Raw genomic sequence first — 19,445 nt, forward strand, 5'->3', positions numbered from 1 at the left:
CTGGATCTTGTTGGAGATGAAGACGTCCTTGACCAGCGAGGCGATGAGGCTGGACTTTCCGGTGCCCTCGTCACCGCAAACGCAGATTCGGACTAGATGGAGGCAAGACAAGTCAGTTTCAAGCTCGGAGACAAAATGTCGAGGCCGGGCAGAGCTGTTCGTCAGGCCACCTACCAGAAGCCATGTTCGTGATCGTTGAAGCTTAATCAGAGGCAGAGAGAAAGCTTTATTGCGATGCCATGGCAGGGCGGTCTCAGAATACTGTTGGAAGAGACTCGGGCGCACACGGCGATGGACGCTAGAAGCTCGAGGCTTGTGTGTACGATCGGTCGTGAGGAGTGCGGTGGTGGCTTTCTTCGGTTGAAGCAATGGAATGTAATCTGGGAAGCTCTGAAGCGGGTAGGACGGGAATCTGCAGGTTGACGGGGGTAGAGTTCGAATGACGACCTTAATTGCAAGGATGACTCTGGTGGGGGACAGCTGGAAAGGTGCTGCTGGTACCTTAAGGGATCGGTTGAGGTAGCGGCACCAGCGCCTTCGGGGATGCAAGACCCGCCCGAGAGAGCACCCGATCAGCGGATCAGCGCTGTGCGGTGCCTTGATAAGCGACCGATGTCCAATCCAGCGGGCTCAGTGCAGCACGACCCGACAGCAATGTCTTATCGTGCATGACTGTGGAATGTGTGCTTCTTGGTTGGTATCATGATTGGTGCCTTTTGCTGAAGATTTTGGAAGAAAAGGAGTCCTGAGCAGTTGTTACTCGGGCGGAAGAAGTGAATGAGTTCTCGATAGAGACAACTTTGCAGTGGTTGAGCTAGGGGAGCTTACCTGTGTACACACTCACACACAATACATTGCCCGTGGATTATGCACTCAGCTTCGAATTACCTATGATCGGTGCACCACCACCACGCATTGTTGATCCGCTCACAACCTCAATAATGTCTGATACCTATCCAAATCATCTGCTCAACTCCACCTCATGTCCAATGTGTCTCAGTTGAACATATATGTGCAGCATACCCCGTTCCTCGTAATGTGTATTACCATAGTCCCGAGTGGCCAAGCTCACTCAACAACAACTTGGTAGCAAATCTCGGTAACACGTCCCAAGACATATGAGGGAGGTGGTGCAGCAGACCGGTTCCAAAGATGTGTTTTGATGACGACTGACCCAACAGTTCGTTCTACTGACTGCGCCAATAAAACTGCAAAACCCTCCCCACCTCATGCATCCTGTGCCTGTCCAGTGTCGCTCAGGATGTGAAGCGACTGTCAATGGCCTCACAGCTGCTTCTCCAGCTTTTTGCTGCCTACCCCACACTTTTGCGCGGCCAGTCACCGAGTCGGACTGACAGCAGGCCGGCGATTGGAACGTGGACATTTCAATTAAACCCGGGCGTCAGGGACGACTCGCCTGGGCTCTGCAGCGTCACTCCAGAGGTGCTGCCACCCCCGCCAAAATGGAGCAGCCGCCCACCACTCACGTCGCAGCAATCCTTCTCCGGACCCCAGGCTGACCTTGACCTGCCCTCACGGGGCCCATGGGCAATGAAGCAGGTGCAGCCAACTTGGACGGCTTATCCTGGAGGACACACACGCAAGAACGACATGGCTGACCAGTGATCCCCAGGGCCTACCTTACCTGCAGTAGGTAGCGCCCCCGGGGCCATGGAAGGCGGGGACACGAACCAGAACCGAAAAGAAGGGAACCACCACCAGCACGTCGCTGGGTTGGGGTTGATTATCCTATCCTGCCCTGCCCTTTTCCACTTCGACACCTCCAGTTCCAGCTCCAGCTCCAAATCCAAATCCTGCTCCAACCAACCGAACCGAACCCAAGGAAGGCTCTTGTTCCTTGCCTTGAACCCCCTCCCCCCAACCTCGCCTGCGCCGTATTAAAGACTCCCGCCCTCGCCTACCTTGCATGAGGTCGTCAGCTCTGTCCAAGAACCTCTAGAGTTCGTCTGGTCGTTGGCGCAGCGCACCACCACTTCCTCCTCCTCGTCGCCAATCCTTCCGCCCCGACCTCGCTGCCATCCGATCAACGAACTTTCCGCGAAGCCTCACTTCCTGTCGCATACTGCGCAGCACCCTCTGTGCGACCTTCCCGAAGCGTCCGTCCTCGTTATCAGCCTCCACCGCCCCGGTGCCGCACCCAAAACCTCCCAAAACCTCCACTGCAGCTGCCGCCAGTGACGTGAGGCGGAGCCGACGACGAACCACCTTCCCGAACCCCGACCTGTAATCACCTCAATTCTGCTGCGACTGTCGCGTGCTTCCTTCCTTCTCGTCCAATTCGTAACTGCATTCCCATAGATCGTAGGAGTCTTAATCGCCCATCATGTTGTAAGTACCCGACGTAACCTCATCGTACTCTGCGTCCATCGGATACACGCTTCGTGTAACCTCGACGGCCATCCATTGCACAGCATCGCAGCACTATGCGCACACTGCCAAGCACTCTTACAGCACATTTCAACCTCATAAGAACCCCGGCTGACTGTCTGCCCTCGTGCGACCATGAACAACAGCGTCCTGCCCCCTCCCCCGCGATACCCATCGCATTCGGGTGCCTATGGCACTCTCGGCCCAGGCATCGCTCCCATGATCGAGACGAACAACATCCTTTCCAACCCCGAAGGCCCGGAGTACCAATTCCTGGTCGGAGAGGGAACTTACGTTCTCAAGGAGGACCTTCACCTCGCGACGCCCCCGCCCCATCCTTCCGAAGCTCCCGTCGTGAACCCGAACCCGCTTGCGACGAACCCACAGCCTGCGACCGCCGGCACGAAGCTCTCCCTCATAAGCCTGGACATGCGTGCCGCGCCGCCCTTCTTCTACAAGGGCTCGTCGGCCACGACGCTGTCCCTCACCGGCGATATCAAGGAACACCCCAATGAGGACCGGTACTCGACTGAGGCTGGGCTCAGCAGCGACGGTGGTGGCGGGACCTCGTTGAGCGATGCGCAGCCCAATTCCATGACAATGATTGCCGCGGCGCCGGCGTTTGGCGACGGCAACACGGCGCTCGCGCCAGCCAATACGAAGGACGCTGCGAAGAAGAAGGTGCCAAAGCCCAAGAACAACATGACTAAGAGCAACTCGTCGTTCATTTCCAGAGTGATTGTAAATGAGAGTCTCGCCAAGAAGCTTCAAGAGCGGCCGACGGACGGAGTCTTTGCTTTTGCCAACATTAACCGTGCTTTCCAATGGCTAGATTTGTCGTCGGCGTCAAAGGTATGGTTTGCGCCAACTAGCTTCTGCGCGGAGCCTACACTGACATGCGGCAGGCGGACTACTTGACTAAGATTCTGTTCACCAAGGCTCACTGCCTCTGCCACGACGTCAACACGATCACGAAGAGCATATCGCATATCGATGTCATTATGGGATTCTCCACTGGCGAAATCATCTGGTGGGAGCCAGTATCACAGCGGTACACCCGTTTGAATAAGAACGTAAGTCCCAGGTCTCTGGTGGTTGCAGCCAGGCAATTGACTTTATCAGGGTATCATCAATGGCACGCCGGTGTCAGAAATCAGGTGGATTCCTGGATCCGAGAGCCTCTTTCTGGCAGCGCACATGGACGGTTCATTGGTGGTGTACGACAAGGACAAGGAGGACGCCCAGTTCTCGCCAGAGGAAGAGCTCGCGGCCAACGGCACGCCCAATGGGGAGAGCGAGGCAACAAGTAACGTCAACCACAACCTCAAGATCCAAATCAACAAGTCGATTCAATCCAAGAATCAAAAGACGAACCCGGTAGCATCATGGAAGCTATCTAACCAGCGAATCAATGCCTTCGCCTTCAGCCCCGACAACCGTCATCTGGCCGTGGTATCGGAGGATGGCTCTCTCCGTATCATTGACTACTTGAAGGAGGAGTACGTCCACCAATCTTACCCTCAGGGTTCTCTGGGGACGAGCCCGCTGACATGTGATAACAGGCTGCTGGACCTCTATCACTCTTACTACGGTGGCTTCATCAGCGTCTGCTGGTCTCCGGACGGCAAGTACGTGCTCACGGGCGGCCAGGACGACCTAATCTCCATCTGGTCTGTCGAGGAATCAGCCATTGTGGCGCGCTGTCAAGGCCATCAGTCTTGGGTGACGTCCGTAGCGTTCGACCCGTGGCGCTGCGACGACAGGAACTACCGTTTCGGCAGTGTCGGCGAAGATTGCAGATTGTGTCTCTGGGATTTCAACGTCGGCATGCTTCACAGGCCCAAAGCGGTACGTTATTCTTGACCCAAAAACGCAGACGCGGGAAAGCTGACGAACGGGAATAGGCTTCCGTTCACCACCGGGGTTCCGTGTCCTCACGCTTCGCCAATCCCTTGCAGAGGCAGGAAACAGCGAACACATCAGCGAGCCGCATCCGGTCCAACTCAACCCTATCGGGCGGTGCCGTCGACGACGAAGAGAACACCGTTGTGCATGCCGTAGAGCCGCGTGCGCGAATTGCCATGCTTCCCCCCGTATCCGTATGTTTACATTTTGCTCTTTCCCTTGCAGCTGCTCGTTTTGAAGCTTTCTGTTGCTGACCTGCTTGCAGTCCAAAGCACTTGATACCCACCCTCTATGCTGGCTTGAATTCACAGAAGAAGCCATCATCACCAGCTGCAAGTCAGGTAAGTTTGACCTCACGTTGACAGCATCAGGAAGATATAAAAAAGCAGGCGTGCTGACATGGGTGCAAAAACAGGCCACATCCGGACGTGGAACAGGCCGACAGATGCTCCGGTGCCGAAGGAGGGAGCATCTTAGATGGCGTTGGTTTTACATTTTGTTTCGACGCAGATATACTAGAGCTCGGGTGTATGAATAGCAATTGCGCCAACAGTGGCTCGAAAAATCCAACGAGCAATTACGCTTCACACTTCAGGGTCCGACACGAGAGTAATTATGCACGCAGGAAACTATTCAAGTAGCAGGCGGCAGTGTTTGCGGTTCGAAATGGTGATGTACGCGTCTCTCATGAGGACGGGGTGATCATGACGTTCGCTGTGCATGTGAATGAGGATCAAGATGTCAGAGCTTGCCACCGCAGGACCCTTTGAGACAAAAGTCTGCATCTGCTGCACAATCGAGATGCGGCTCCGTGGTGGGCTCGACATGGCTGGCTGGACCCGCGGTCCCTTGGTCTCTCGGGTTACCCCTGGGAGGGAGCTCTGGCTTCTTAGTCTCTGCCTGCCTGCCACCAGGCGGGCGTGGGGGTTCCACCAACCGCCGCCGCCGCTGCTGCTTTCGTGCACTCGTGTCGCCTCCCATGTGGTTTGAGTGAAGAGAGACACAGGGCCCGGGTGCACTAAGATGCGGTTGCCAGGTGGTATCGCACGCGGAAGACCGGCCGGCGAGACGTCCTGGTCCACGCACGAAAAGAAGCCGGAAGGAAAGTCGAACGGTTCGCGTGGTTAAACGTTCTTAAGGTGCCGCCTACCCCCTGGTCTGATAGAGATAGGCGACGTCCAGAATTCTGCAACATGTCGAATGCAAATATCGAATGGGCTATGCCCTTTCCTCGAGGATTCGATTGGGTGCGTGTTGGTCTTGAAGCAAGGAAAGGTAATTCCCGATTCTCCACCGCGTTATGATATGCGACGAGGAATAGGGAAAAGGGTGTCGCGGTAACAACCAAGGGGGTACATTGGAAAACCACTCAAATCTTGTGAAACTTTGAAAAGCTTGAGCGGATACCTTTTTCACATGCTGTTGATACTGAACCCTGATACGGCGGCGACATAAGCTTGAGGCTGAAAGGGCAGAATGATAGGCTTGTTGGATGTCGTTGATGGAGACTTTTCAGTGGTGCAGCCGCAGTGCGTGTATTATGCAGTAGCATCGCGCAAGAGGCTGCCCTGGCGTCTTGAAGTGTATCCATATGCAGGCGTACCGGGAGATCCACGTGCATGCGAGGGACATTTTTGAATTTTTCTCCCTGGTTGGGTTTTGGTGGTTAGCCCCTCTGTTGGTGACAAGGCGTAATCGGAGGCGTAGGCGTAGACGTAGACAACGGGAAGCCGATCCACTTTGAGCGGTTTGTGTGCAAGTCCAAGAGTTTAAAAGACATGAGAGGTCGGAAAACCAAGCCAGGAGGCAAGGCTGAAGACTGGGTCCCACACCGTGGCTCGAGGTGAGCTCATGAGAGGTCAGATTGCGGTCTCCTGCATAGTGCGGCCGGCGGGTATCAAGGTTCACGTCTCGATGCTTGTAATCAGTGAGACGCGCCCCCTTGCTTTTTCACCGCTGCAAAGGGCCGATGGTGAGAGATTTCGGCGCGCGGTGGGGATGGGAAGCGGTAGTTGGCGAGATTTCAGATGGGGCTAAGCTTCGTGAGTCAGCTTGGTGCCCGAGATGGGCCATCGAGGCTCAAGATGGTTGAAACGATGGGCCTGTTTTGGTATTCGGACCTTTGCGAGCTCGTCGCCGTGTATGGCGACAGGGAGGCGCACGCTCTGCACAAGCTTCCAAAAGGCCTGCCGCACTTTTTGGACGGTCAAATTAAAACGGTGCGGTGCAAGATTTCCGGACGACCCGCCCGCTGGGTTCCGACGTACCTCAGTCGATTACGCACGCAGGCGAACATGAGCAGTGAACGATGCTCAGGCCATGATGTGCGCTGAGGCGAGGCCGGAACAGCCCAGACGAGACGACGGAGAAAACACATGCGCCGCACGCTGAGGTAAGGGCCAAAGAGACTGCGACCTGCGCAAGAGATGTCATGTTGATATCAGTGGGTCCCGACTGATCTGACATCAGGAGCAGGCATGATGCTATCTTTGCACACGCCCAGGGTGGTGGTGTAGTGGAGACCCGTGGCTGCGGATGCCATCTGCGGCAGTCGGCGAGCTGGGCCGTTGGGACGCCATGTTTGCTCAGAGCAACCTGAAAATTGCGCTAACCACACCGCGTGCTGTTGGAACCTCGATTCTGCCATCGTGACCCTGGACTTTCTTTGGGTTTTGGGCCTTGGTTCCTTGCAAAAAGTGAAGGGCCTCGTCTCGCGTTTCCATGAAACTTGGCCGAGCGGGCCAACCGCTCTTTGCAGGTGAACGTCCATTCGTGCTGGTGGTGGGTAATGGTTTGAGCTCGCTTCTGCTAGCTACCCGCCCTCTGCGCCGGTTTGTGTCCGTGGACTGGGATATCTTGAGCCTCGAGATAGTGCATCATGCAGCAAAGATATGCTGACACCATTCAAAGTCTTTCCGAATTGCAAGCCAAGGCAAAAGAGCGGGCGTTGTATGCGTGGCCAGCCTAACACGGCACAGCGTTGCGCAACTTCAGGCAAGACCATAGACAGGATTCACGGGAACCAAGAAAGCTTGACTGTAGCGACGGGTAGCTGCAGCCAATTGAGTTAGCATGGTGCCGGTCGAGTATGAGATTGAGGTTCGCCGTGACACAATCTCGACTAGCAGTTCGGTGAGGGTGTGCCCAGGCATTCCATCCCAAGCACGGACGGTCTGACTAGAACCAACATGGCCGGAGGATCACGGCGAATGACCGCCATAGACCGAGACTCATATCCGTATCTTGAAAGAAAATCGCTCGGCGTACGTCCGGACTCGGTGCGGATTCGGACCGCTGCACGGTGGTTTTGCGTTTTAGTGTAATTTTGCCGTTATCTTGGAGCCATTCCTCCTAGTGCGTTGCCTATTGGCTGCCAGCCACCGTGGGCGTGGACGCGTGAAAAAAAAGTCTCACACACTCGGAGAAAAAAAAAAAACCAAAGCAGGGTTGAAGGCGCCATCGCTTGAATTTCAGCGAAGAATCCACAGCGAGTCGGTGAACGGCCCGTTCGATTTTCGCTTCTGTCGGTCTTGGTTCCTCCTATTGGGAGGGTTCTGAAAGCCCTCGAAACTGGATACAAGTCGCAGCGTGAACGGCACTTGCCGCAATATCGTATGGTGATGAATTGATTCCTGTTTCCGCTTCATATGCTTCGTCATGCACGCTGAAGTGGCAGTCGAAGACGCAAGGCGCTGCTACCGCGGCATCGCGAGTCCAAATTGACGGCCGGGACTTGACGGGATGGCAAGACAGGCCCCCTTGGGCCCTTGGGTCGCGATCCAGGAGCAAAAGGCCCCTTCGCTAAGAACTGGAACGAGAAACGACGGGATCCCGGTTTGCAGGCAGCACAGGCTGGTGCTTATCGGTGGGGATTTCACCGAACCCTCAATCCAGGAGAAATTCCCATCGCAGGGCTCGGGCCAGCTGCCAAACTGCCTTCCGTGTCTCCTGGTGACGATCTCCCAAGCAGACTGGGTCCCGACCAGGGGGTGACAGAGCACTCGACGCAGTGGATTGGATCCCTGCTCCAGAACGAGATGCCTAGACCAGGAGACCGGCTCGGCGTATGGGCTGGAAGGTCTGGAAGGACCTTTGTCTGCTGAGAATGCTGCATGCGGCATACTGAACCGTGAAAACGGGCCTGACAGAGGTGCTGGATAAATTGGCCTGCATCGACTTCCCGCCAGCCTGCAGATGCCAATACGGAGGGGTCATGCCCCCAATGTGTGAGACTCTCTGGTTCATCTGGCAGCCAAGTTGCGAGACCCCCAAAAGGCCGTCATGAGGCGCAGAATCGTAGAGGCGCGGGACGGTGTTTCTGCTGCCGGGTTCCCCGTGTGATGGACTGCGCGGGATACCGCCCGCACTCCCGCCCGAACATATCGTGAGATTTTGGCCATCAGGTGCAGGCTGAGGTTGCGGGGATGGTTCGGTGAAGGGAAGCAATCTGCCTAGCTATACTGCAGGTCTTGATGTCGCACATGGCGATGGGGAAGCAAGTGCTGATCATGGTCTGAATGCCACTTCAGATGCGGGCTTAGGGACAACCCCGCGTCGCACTCCTCCTCGGTCTCCTGATTGACTCTGCCCATGACCGCCGGCTGCATCGCCTTGGAGGCGGCAATGCGAACCATTTGACCTCGACGTGTCCATCATCGTCGATATGGGTAGTGGGGGTCCGCCAATCATGCCCGTACAGAGCGCAAACAAGCGTCACTTTCGTTGGCTGTAGTGAGTGATGGGCAATAGGCATGGCGAGAACGGAACCCAGGCAAGGCAGATTGGCAGCTGAATAGACAACAAGCCTCCAGACGTCGAGCCTTGGCTCTTTCCGTTTCGTGAAGACGGGCGAGGCGGGTGCGAAGCCACGTTTGGTGACGATGGCGTTTTCGAGGCGGTCTGCTGGCACTTTGTGACTAGATTAGGCCGTTGTCTTAGCTACCTGCCCGCGATGAGATATCCGAACCAACAAGGGCGAGGCAGGGATCGGGCGGCGAGAGACGGTCTGACGGTCAGCGAGACAACTACTACCGCACACCGCAGGGCAGTACCTGGATTCTGTAAGGGACTCTGCGCCTACCTTCGTACCTTACCTGCGGGATGTAGGAACAGACGCCGGGCGAACATCGGATCCGTAATGTACGGAAGGAAGCTCGGGTTGCTGGATTGGGAACAGAACAGGGACAGGCAGGCGAGGCAGAATAGAAAACATCCCACGCAGACCCACCCAACCAACTTCTTGCTTCGAGAACGGGCGTCTTGGTGTCAAGCAGACAGGCAGTCATTACCTGGAATCATATTGCAGCGGGCAGGCGGGAGGCGACAGCATTGTGGCGGACAATCAGCTTGGCGCCGCCAGGCAGTTGGTGGAGGAGGGCAGAAGTCTGAACGGGAGGGAAGTCAAGCCAAGCAAGCGCGCAAGGAAAGATGGGTGCCACCGTGCCAAGACAATGGAAGCACACACTCACGGTGCAGCGCAGCTCCACAGCTTCCATCTGGCTTCCATTTCCATGGCACGATTCATGCAGGGGCCAATCAGTGGCGATGGGCGGTGGCAGTGGTTGGCAGCCCTCGGCCATCCGTCGCCTTATCCGTGATCCGTCAGATGAACGGCGGGAGGCGGCAAGACCGTCTCTTTTGTGTGTGTCCTTTAGGTTGAAGCTCGGCTGTTGATACTGACTCTTGCTCTGCTTTCCAGTAGCCAGGTTCTGTTGCAGCGATGATGAAGTCACCGCGGAATCTCGCAAATGCGGCCATCTATCGCAGTTCGCTAGAGGGAGCAAGAGAGCGCACAATGGGTTAGTTAGGCTTCGTTCGTGGCGGGCGCTCCTGTTCGGAGATTCCATGTCTTTCTCGGCGCGGTGCATCGGCGACTTGCACTTCTCACCGTGTGCTTTGCAGCTTTGCAGTCCAGCCCAGTCGTTAATTAGGTTGCCGCTGAAAAGAGGCGCCCACACAGGATCGCAGCCGGGCGCAGTTGCCGAAAAGCTCCAATCAGGCCAGACGCCAGACTCAGGGCAGAGCAGTTGCAGGCGCTCGAACCATGTGTTCCGATTCCAGTTGCTTTTTTCTTTCATCGTCACTCTCTTTCCCCTGTCTGTCTCTCTTAGGTACGCATGGGTTGTCGCATTTTAGGTAATTTTCTTGGTTTCGCCAACAGGCTAGCTGATGCATCGTGACCACATGAGCAACGGGAATTTGACGAGTTCCATCACCCAAATGAGGCAGAAATCTCCCAATCTGACGATAATCCGTTGTCACGATAATCGTAGATACGACCGACCTATCGGACGCAATTACGAAAGCAGGTATTTTGTATTACATTGCGCATCGTCAAAGGGAGCCGCCAAGCCGGACAGCTAAGGCAGCCCACCCCTCAGGTAGAGCACGCCGTGGCTGCGGGCTTTCTTTAGCCCACACCAGCCCTGAGCACCATCAGCACCATTCGCACCGTCTCCGACGCGGATGGAGGGAGGGACGGAGAGATGCCGCGCCTCGTCGGACCTCTAGTGATGGCGGTGGTGATGGTGGTGATATTGATGTGACAAGAGTCAGACACGGCAGAGACACAAACTCAGGCTTACACTTAGACTCAGACTCAGCACCAGCAGTAGCCGCACAGCCAACCACAAGACCCAGTCAAGAGGCCAAGCAGTGTGCATGCAAACTCACTCGTTGCGAACACTTGGGAAAAGGAGGTTGTTTGACCGAGAGACTGACCATGATTCATCCCACGCACCCCTGCTGGCGGCATCGTCACCCGCCTGTACATATCCCTCCCTCTTTCGGAGGACTGAGGCAAAGGAGCTCTGAAAATCCATCCCACTTCCCTTCCGTCCCTCAGCGATACGGAGTGCAGAATACACAGGATACAGGGCACATTCGCCGCCAAACCCACTGGCATCCATGATAGACGGTCCAGGGCAGGGCAGATGGCGCGCGCCTCTCTCACGCACACGCACGCCATTCACGCTCACTTCTCGACTCCTTCAAGGCTCGAAATGGATCCCGTCCGTTATGGCTATTGCTAGCTGCTGACTGTGTACTGTGCTGGTGCTGGTGGTTGGGGGCTGTAAACCAGTCGGTAACGACTCGGGATTCTCTCCCGCAAGCCACAATCTCTGACTGCCAGGGGGGGGAAAGAAAGAAAGAAAAAATAGTGACGCACGTACCACCCGTACCTTTTCTTCGTTCCCTATCTCGCTCCGTCTGCCACGCATCGCACGATACGTACTGATTTATCCCGTAATGCGTATCCGTCAACGAACCTGCTGCCGCGTCGACCCAGCCATGCACTTCCTGTCGTTTCTTTGCTCGCCATGGCCCCCCGGCTCCGTTTTGGGCCGTCCTCCTTGTTCGGTGTCTGCCGCTGACCCTCATCGTCCTCACTTTCGCCGTACCAGGCGCAGGCAAGCGCAGATGCCAGGCCCAGGCCTCGTCCCATTCTTCCCTCCCTATCCAACTCCGTTCAAGGTTCGGCCTTCTAGGGTCCCTGAACAAGGAACGGTCCCTCCAGCACTGGACCTTCTCTCGCTCTCCCGTCAAGGGTAATGGATCTGTTCCCGACCTGCCTCTGCCCCACCATCGATACCCACGTCCACGCCCTCCTTTCGCCATCCCACGCCCATGCCCACGCCCACCTCGTCAGGTTGTGGTTGTCCACCCCTCCATGGTGGGCTGCCCGTTTGTGAGATGAAGGCTCCGGCGCATTTTTTTCGCTGCCATCCCAGCTTGCGGTTGCTAATCGTGCTTGTGCTTGCGCTTTTCCTGCGACCAAGCCCACCTTTGATCTGACGAATGTACCCATGGTATCTTCGTACCCTGAAAGACTCCCCGTCAATAAATACAAGCCCGCCTCCAGACCTCCCCTTCCTCGATGTTTAGGCCGTTTCCCTCTTGCCAGGCATACTGCTTGGTTCATGTCATCTGAAGATGCCGTCATTCAACCCATTCTCGACCGTCACGGGCAAGCATGCCGCTTCCCTCTTTGAGATCAGGTACGCGCTTTTCTGCCCCACGTCTCTCCAATTCCAGGACAATTTTCACGGTCTCTGCTTCGAGAGCCCTCTCTACTCTCTGACTGAGCGACGTTAACTAACGGTGGCCATTCCACAGACTAGACAATGACTTCATTGTCTTTCGCGGGGGAGAAGACGAGTCTGCGGGCCAGATTCTCAAGGGCGTCGTAGTACTGTGTCTGCCCACTCCGCTCAAGATCGAAGACGTTCACCTCCGACTCACCGGCACCCTCCGATTATCGTATGAGTGCCCCTTATTCCCGGTTCGATTTTTTTGCAGATCGGCCAGCTGACCTGCCCCCCCTCAATAGGTGGGATTACTCCAAGAGCGCCGCTTCTGGCGTTTCGAGCCAAAAAGTCGACAAGACCACTACCCTGCTCCAACACCGCTGGGCTCCGTTCGTCGGCGGAGCTGGTGGCAAGAACACCATGTTGCCGGCCGGAAACTATGAGTGGCCGTTCGAATTCACACTGCCCGGTAACACGGCCGAGAGCGTCGAAGGAATCCCCGAAGCGAGCATCACCTACAAGCTCAAGGCTACCGTCGCTCGCGGCAAGCTTGCCTACGATCTGCACGCCTACAAGGCTCTGCGCATTATCCGCACCCTCGAGCCCGCCGCCCTCGAGTTCCTCCATGCCATGAGCGTCGAAAACATCTGGCCCAACAAGGTCGACTACTCCATCGTCATCCCCCAAAAGGCCGTCGTCTTCGGCGCCTCCGTCCCCCTCCAGATGCGCTTCACTCCGTTGTTGAAGGGTCTGGAGATGGGTGAAATCTCGGTCAAGATGCTCGAGATCCGCGAGTGCACGCTGCAAGGACCTACTGGCAACATTTTCAAGGAACACAGGACAGAAAGAGAGGTTTCCAACTGGAAGTTTGAGGTTGACAGGGAAGAGCACTGGCACGACACTATCGAAGATACTGGTCAGGAGGGCTGGATGGTGGAGAAGAAGTTGAACCTCCCCAAGAGACTGCGACAGTGTGTTCAGGACCTCAACCACAACGGAATCAAGGTGCGACACAAGCTCAAGCTTGTGGTTGCCCTGAAGAACCCCGACGGTCACATTTCAGAGGTATGTTGCTGTCACCTACAACCAAGGTGTAGACAGAAGCTAACAAACGCCAGCTGCGAGCCACTCTCCCCGTTTCCATCTTCATCTCCCCCAATATGCCCCTCGATGAGCATGGAGTCCTCGTCGACCAGAACCCCGGCACAACACCAGCCGCCGCCGAAGCCGCAGTCACCCGAATCGCCCCTCCTGGTTACGGAGAACACGTTCTCGATCAGTTGTACGAAGACGTCGACATGAGCGGCTTCCAGACCCCCGCTCTCCAGTCTGGCTTCAGCAGTCCCTTCTACGCACAGTCTCGCGCTGGTTCCTCCGAGAACCTGGCAGGTCTTGCCATGTCCAACAGTCATAGCCATGGTGTCGCCCCCGCAGCACTCTCACAACGTCTTCATAACGTGTCTCTCGACCCCTCGCAACGCAATACCTCTTTCAACTCTTTGAACGCCATCACCGAGGATGTCGCTTTCCCGACGTCGAACCCCACTGGCCAGAGTTCGCAATCGCACTCTGCGGCACTTACTCGTCAGAACAGCAACGAGGAGCACTCCAACTCTCACTCATCAGGCCCATCAGGCCGCAACTCCCCTGAGCACCTCGACTTCCCCGACATGGCTACTTTGAGCAAGGTGCCTAGCTACACCACCGCCATCAAGACACCTGCTCGCAGAGGCACCACCGATGCCCTCCCCGACTACTTCTCTGCCATGAGCGCCCCGAACACGCCCCCTGCGAGTGAGGCACCCGTCGCGGACCCGCTCAGCATGATTCCTGAGCATGAGGGTGGCACCGGCAGCGAGCCCACTACCCCGGGTGGCTCGCACCGCTCGTGGCATCGTCCCGCGAGCATGACTTCCCTGCTGCACGCAGTCCAGGGTGGCGATGACCGCAGGCTTCACCTCCTCCAAGGGCGTGAGCGTGTGTACTGAGTCTTCAGAACGCAACACATGCAAGATGTTCAACCTTGCTTCTTTGATTTCATTATACGTTATAGAGGGTGGCAGACACTACTTTACGGCATGGCACTGGCGTTGGAGGAGACCGGACCTGAGTGAGGCGGTACTTTGAGATTTACGGGTTTTAGATATGCGCCTTGAGGCACCAGGACTCTGCGGCTGCTTAACACACGTACACGGATTGCGATAATGGGCATATGGGGACCAATGGGACGGTACAGGGAAGACATTCAAACGGTTGTAAGATATACCCAACGCTTAGATCGCGGCACGTCGAATGCGAATTACCAAAAGGAGACTCATATTTTTCAAACGTCTACAAGTGAATGTATCCAACTCGTGTGACGCATGTGGCAGCGTGCTGCATCAAACGTCTCTGAAGTGACGTGAGCGTGCGAGACTCCTCCTTCACATGTGAACACAAATCATCCAAAACCGGTTCTGTGGATCTTCGATCATTGGAGGAATGAGTCATTTGCGCACCCGAGTCGTCGCAACACCGAGAGACGAGACCCTCGGGCCACGCCAGCTCGGAATAGGAGGGGCCCCCGCTAGAGTACCGAGGATGCGGCACGGCGAGAGGGTCCACTTCGCCGGGGACCACCGGCCGATGTCGGATTTGACCGCAGCGGCCATGCGAGATTCCAAACCGTTTGGATCGCGGGGGTAACACACACACACGCGCGCGCATGGTGTTAGTGGGTTAAATAATCTCGAGCCCGTTCAGCAAGCGCTTACTTGATTTGCGCGGCAAGAGAAGGGCGATGCATGGTGTTTTCGTTTTTCTGGTTATGGCGCCGATGAGCCGGGCAGGATGTCATTTGAGCGAGGCTTGTTAGGCCAGATACTGTTGGTTACGTTTGCTGCGTTTTGGAGGAGTGACTGATATGGCGTGTGCAGGATCTAGATGTGGGACAGGGTGGTTTAATTAGTTTACTATATGGACACCCTTTGGTAGTGATTGCTACAGGTGTTACCGAGAGTTACACGAGCTTCAGCTGTTTCACAATTTCTGGTGATATATCGCCTGATTCCCCCGTATGCATGGGACTGTATTTCTTACAGATACTCGAGGTTGAAGATTTTGATAAAAGTGGAAATAGGACCCAATACTGTTCTTGTGCCAGAGCTACTACTTTTCACGCGTGCTCGCCATCTTCGACGTCGTCGGTCGTTACCGTTGTCATCGTCGTCTTCTCTATTATATGCCGTCCATGAATGAAGTAATGAGGTACATAGGAATCATAGCCGCGCAGACATGGTCGGAATGGGTGGTCTGTTTGGTTTGCTTTTTGTCTCCATATCCACCCTCGTGCTCCATTACCCGCCTCATCTGGGCAACACTGTCACGAGGAGATACAAAATAATCATTGATTTAGAGACATCGATTTGGCCTTGTCCCCAAGACAAGACATTTCTTCGTGTGGAGGCCTCATGGGCTCCCGAATAGCGTCCCAACACCAGCATCCCCTGATTGGCTACAGATCAAAAGAGTCTTTGGGCTGTGCTTTTCGACCCAACACCGTCATCCGAAGATTCTTAATCAGTCCCTCCCAATACTACGATATTCTGTCATCAGGGTCTGGACCATGACATAAGACCAATCGGTTCGTGTCGCCGCCCGTCGACTTCCGTCCAATGCCTCCGGATGGATGTCCAGGATGCAACCCTGCTCCCGAATGCTGTCGGCCGTCATCTCAATGCCGCGCCTCTGGAAGATTGAAAAGCTTGTTCCTCCAACGAAGGGTACCCCAGCAAGTGCGACATTACCACGGCTTCGATTTAACAACATTGTTATTAGTTCCACGTGTCACTGGGCGGCCACGCTATCATCTCTGATGGCAGGACTGACAGGGGAGGATCGTCTAATCTCAACTAGCGCATTTCGTGTGATGGGAAGTAGGGGACTGTTCACTTTGTGTTGACGTCATAACTACTCGGAATCACCGCTTGGCTTCACTCTAGCGTGTCGCAATGGGGAACACCTGATGGTGCCAGCGCAAAAGGAAGGCCCTGGACAGCTGGAAGTTTCTCAGCCCAAGCAGGCGCGACAGATGTTGCCCGTCCGAGTTGGGGGTCGCTTTCAGCGGCGCCGGCACCCAGCACCAGCACAGCAAAATGAGAAAGCTTGGATTTGTGTTCCCCGAGAGAGTCGTGATCGTCACAGGGGGTCCAGACAACTCCACTTTTGGGGGACGTGCAAGCTGAGGGACTGGCGCTAGGGCCAAAAAAGTTGTCGGCGGCGGTGGAGAACGTCATTCGAGCGTGTTCGTGCAGGAGCTTGGGCGGTTTAATTACCAGCTGTCACTGGCGGGGAAAGGGAAAGTGAAGGGGGGGCCAAGGGACGACGGTCTGGACAGCTACACTGCACTACTGCCGCCCTTTTTGCGATATAACCTCGTCCACCCTGCATGCTGCACTTTTCCCTTGCCAATCTTTTTGCCAGGAGCATTTGAGCGACCCTGTTTACACTGCGATACCCATCTGTCGACCTGACAGCTCGAATACCCCACGCATTCCTGTTCACAATTGCACATCGAAACTATGGCGGACACCAAGGCGCTGCCGACAAGGTCGGCGACCGTGAAGACCACCTCGACCACCGACGATGCGGTCCCTGAAGTCGACCCTACCAGCGTAAGTTGAACTGCTTGGCCTGTCATTGGAAGCCAGCCGAAATCTACAGTCGTCTTGTCGATGTCACTTTTTGGTGTTGTCATCCCTCTTTAGCACGAGCTAACACTTTGCGCGCAGACCGCTGGCCTTCTCGCCGAGCGACTCCAGGCTTGGAAGCACGCCGTTGGATACCTAGAGGACTACATGGAGGCCGTTGAGAAGATCCACAAGGCCCAGTCGAAGGAGTATGAGAGAGCGCTCAAGGTCATCTCTCATCCCTTGAAGGAGGGTCACCACTTTGACCAGAGTCTTGGCGGCATTGCGGGCTACTTTGAGAACATGCGCTCCAATACTCAGGCTATAATCAACACCAACCTCGAGACGGAAAAGAGCATCAAGGGATCTGTTTTACCGGTTCTTGAGCGTCTCCACAAGGAGATCAAGCACAAGGGCAAGGAGCTCGCTCACGGTGCCCAGAAGAGTGCCAAGGAGGTCGAGAAGGCTCGCAACACCACCCAGAAGCACATTGAGCTCCTTGGCCAACAAACCGCTGCTTTCGAGTCGGCCGGCGGCAAGATGCACGGCTCAGACGACCCCTACGTCGTCCACCGGGGTGTCTTGCACAGACTCCACAAGCAAGTTTTGGAGGAGAACAACAACCGCAACGACCTGATTGCCGTCCAGAACAACTTCGAGGCCTTCGAGGCTCACGTTATCGAGGTTATTCAGCAGAGCATGGAGGCCTTTGTGCAATTGACTGGAGGCCAGGCCGAGAAGACTCGTGCCTTGTACTCTGACATGCTTGGCGCGGTCCAGCGAGTTCCTCCCGATCTGGAGTGGAAGGGTTTCGTCACCCGTAGCGGCGAGCGTCTGGTCAACCCCAACGATGCTCCGCGATCCGTCGAGTCTGTCACGTTCCCCAACATGGACCACTCTGGCGTCAAGCCCCTGATCGAGGGTTCTCTCGAGCGCAAGTCGCGTAACAAGTTGTCTTGGGGTTACACTACTGGCTATTACGTCGTGACCCCGGCCAAGTTCTTGCACGAGTTTAAGGACTCTGACAACACCCGCGCGGACCCCAAGCCAGATCTATCCATCTACCTTCCGGACGCTGTGATTGGTCAACCCAACGGGGACAAGTTCAACGTTAAGGGCAAGGACAAGAGCGGCTCAATGAGTGCCAAGCTCACAGGCAGTGCAGAACTGGCCTTTAAGGCGCATACCCCTGCGGATGCCGACAAGTGGTTTGAGATTATCAAGAATGTTGCGGGAGCTACTGGCCCTGCTGCTCCGGACTCGGTCCCCACCTCGCCGGCAATGGCCTCTGATGAGAAGTTCGCCGCAGTATCTCCCACAGGCAACACTCAGTCTGGCGCTCACCCAGGCCAAGAGGCCGGGGTCACTGGGGCCGATCCTACCGCCAGCCCAGAAATCTTGAGTCCGGTTGACGGTCCTTCGTCGGGCACCGCCATCCCTGCGACCAAGACGCCTCCTGTTGAGGAAAAGAAGGCTTAAGGGATTCGATGGCCACCATCTTTCTTCTCGTCGCTCCCCCACGCACACCCCGTCAGCCCCAGATTTCGACAGACGCCCGTCATCTTCCGCCCTACTTTGAAAGCGAGGCGGTGTTATGTTGAGAGGGTTCCATCCCCGGTTGCCTTACACATTAAGCCCGTGACGAGGCATACTTCGCCGCAGTCGTGCAGTAGTGTTCGGCTGATTGGCCCACCCCTTCAAGCTACACACAGCCTTACGCCAACATGCTTTCTTTGCTGCCACCTTGGCGCATGCGTTTTGGAGGATACCACTTGTTTATGGCAATGAATAGCTTTTAATGAAACAGAATTATTATTTGAGCCTTCCCCCATTTTTCCCTCGCTTCCTCCGTACAGAATACAGGATCTAAGCGCGAGTGAAAAGATCGATGGACGAGTCGGATACAGAAATCTGACGTCCAGACATTCAGATCATCGACTGTCTGCCTAGCGATTTGCGACGCCGAGACACGGCGCTGAAACCTGCAGGCGATTCACGTGGCCATCCACCATCTGTTGGGAAGCCTCACGGCATGGGTATAAGTGCAAAGCCGCCCGGTCTTTTTGCTCGACCCTACCGGAGTGGAATCCCGATTTGGCTAACGAAGAACAGGAGCACCTGCGACGTATTCTGCTTGAAGAAGAGGCATTATTATGAGTCAATTCAGGAGGAAGTACGGTTCTAATCGCGATTCGGTGATGACGACGGGGACCAGAATTTCAACACCCGCGCAGGTGCACATTGAAGCACTCAAGGAAAAGTCTCCAACGACCGACTGCCACACCTTGGTTGACCTGCAATGCCTTGCAGATTTCTCGGTGAGGGGTTAGGTGAGGGGGTAGGTCATGAATGGTGTGCTGCGTCCACACCACCTTCCGCGCAGCCTTCTGATCCCTTGAACGAGAGTCAAGGCTGCCGAGAATGAGAAAGGCAGATTTGCTCGCATCGTTCCGTCATG

At 55.8% G+C, this 19,445-nt stretch overlaps 3 protein-coding genes across 3 annotated transcripts; all 3 read left to right on the forward strand.

Annotated features, from left to right (window-relative positions):
- Positions 1 to 2,523: 2,523 nt before the first annotated feature.
- Positions 2,524 to 4,770, forward strand: creC (putative catabolite repression protein creC; the record flags this gene model as incomplete). The annotated part of the gene is made up of 7 exons (XM_037318932.1): positions 2,524 to 3,240; positions 3,294 to 3,461; positions 3,511 to 3,887; positions 3,951 to 4,236; positions 4,293 to 4,487; positions 4,559 to 4,634; positions 4,709 to 4,770. 7 exons carry the CDS (start codon positions 2,524 to 2,526, stop codon positions 4,768 to 4,770), a joined length of 1,881 nt encoding a protein of 626 aa, XP_037183126.1.
- A 7,455-nt stretch (positions 4,771 to 12,225) lies between these two features.
- On the forward strand, positions 12,226 to 14,308 carry creD-0 (putative HECT-type ubiquitin ligase-interacting protein creD; the record flags this gene model as incomplete). Its single annotated transcript, XM_037318933.1, has 4 exons — positions 12,226 to 12,290; positions 12,409 to 12,552; positions 12,623 to 13,385; positions 13,439 to 14,308. The coding sequence occupies 4 exons, from the start codon at positions 12,226 to 12,228 to the stop codon at positions 14,306 to 14,308; spliced, it is 1,842 nt and encodes a 613-aa protein (XP_037183129.1).
- A 2,571-nt stretch (positions 14,309 to 16,879) lies between these two features.
- Positions 16,880 to 18,466, forward strand: slm1 (Cytoskeletal signaling protein slm1; the record flags this gene model as incomplete). The annotated part of the gene is made up of 2 exons (XM_037318934.1): positions 16,880 to 16,972; positions 17,090 to 18,466. The coding sequence occupies 2 exons, from the start codon at positions 16,880 to 16,882 to the stop codon at positions 18,464 to 18,466; spliced, it is 1,470 nt and encodes a 489-aa protein (XP_037183128.1).
- Between the last annotated feature and the right edge of the window lie 979 nt (positions 18,467 to 19,445).

The sequence above is a fragment of the Colletotrichum aenigma genome (assembly GCF_013390185.1).
Source record: "Colletotrichum aenigma strain Cg56 chromosome Unknown KSG_Cg56_contig02, whole genome shotgun sequence".
In the NCBI taxonomy this organism is placed as follows: Eukaryota; Fungi; Ascomycota; class Sordariomycetes; order Glomerellales; family Glomerellaceae; genus Colletotrichum; species Colletotrichum aenigma.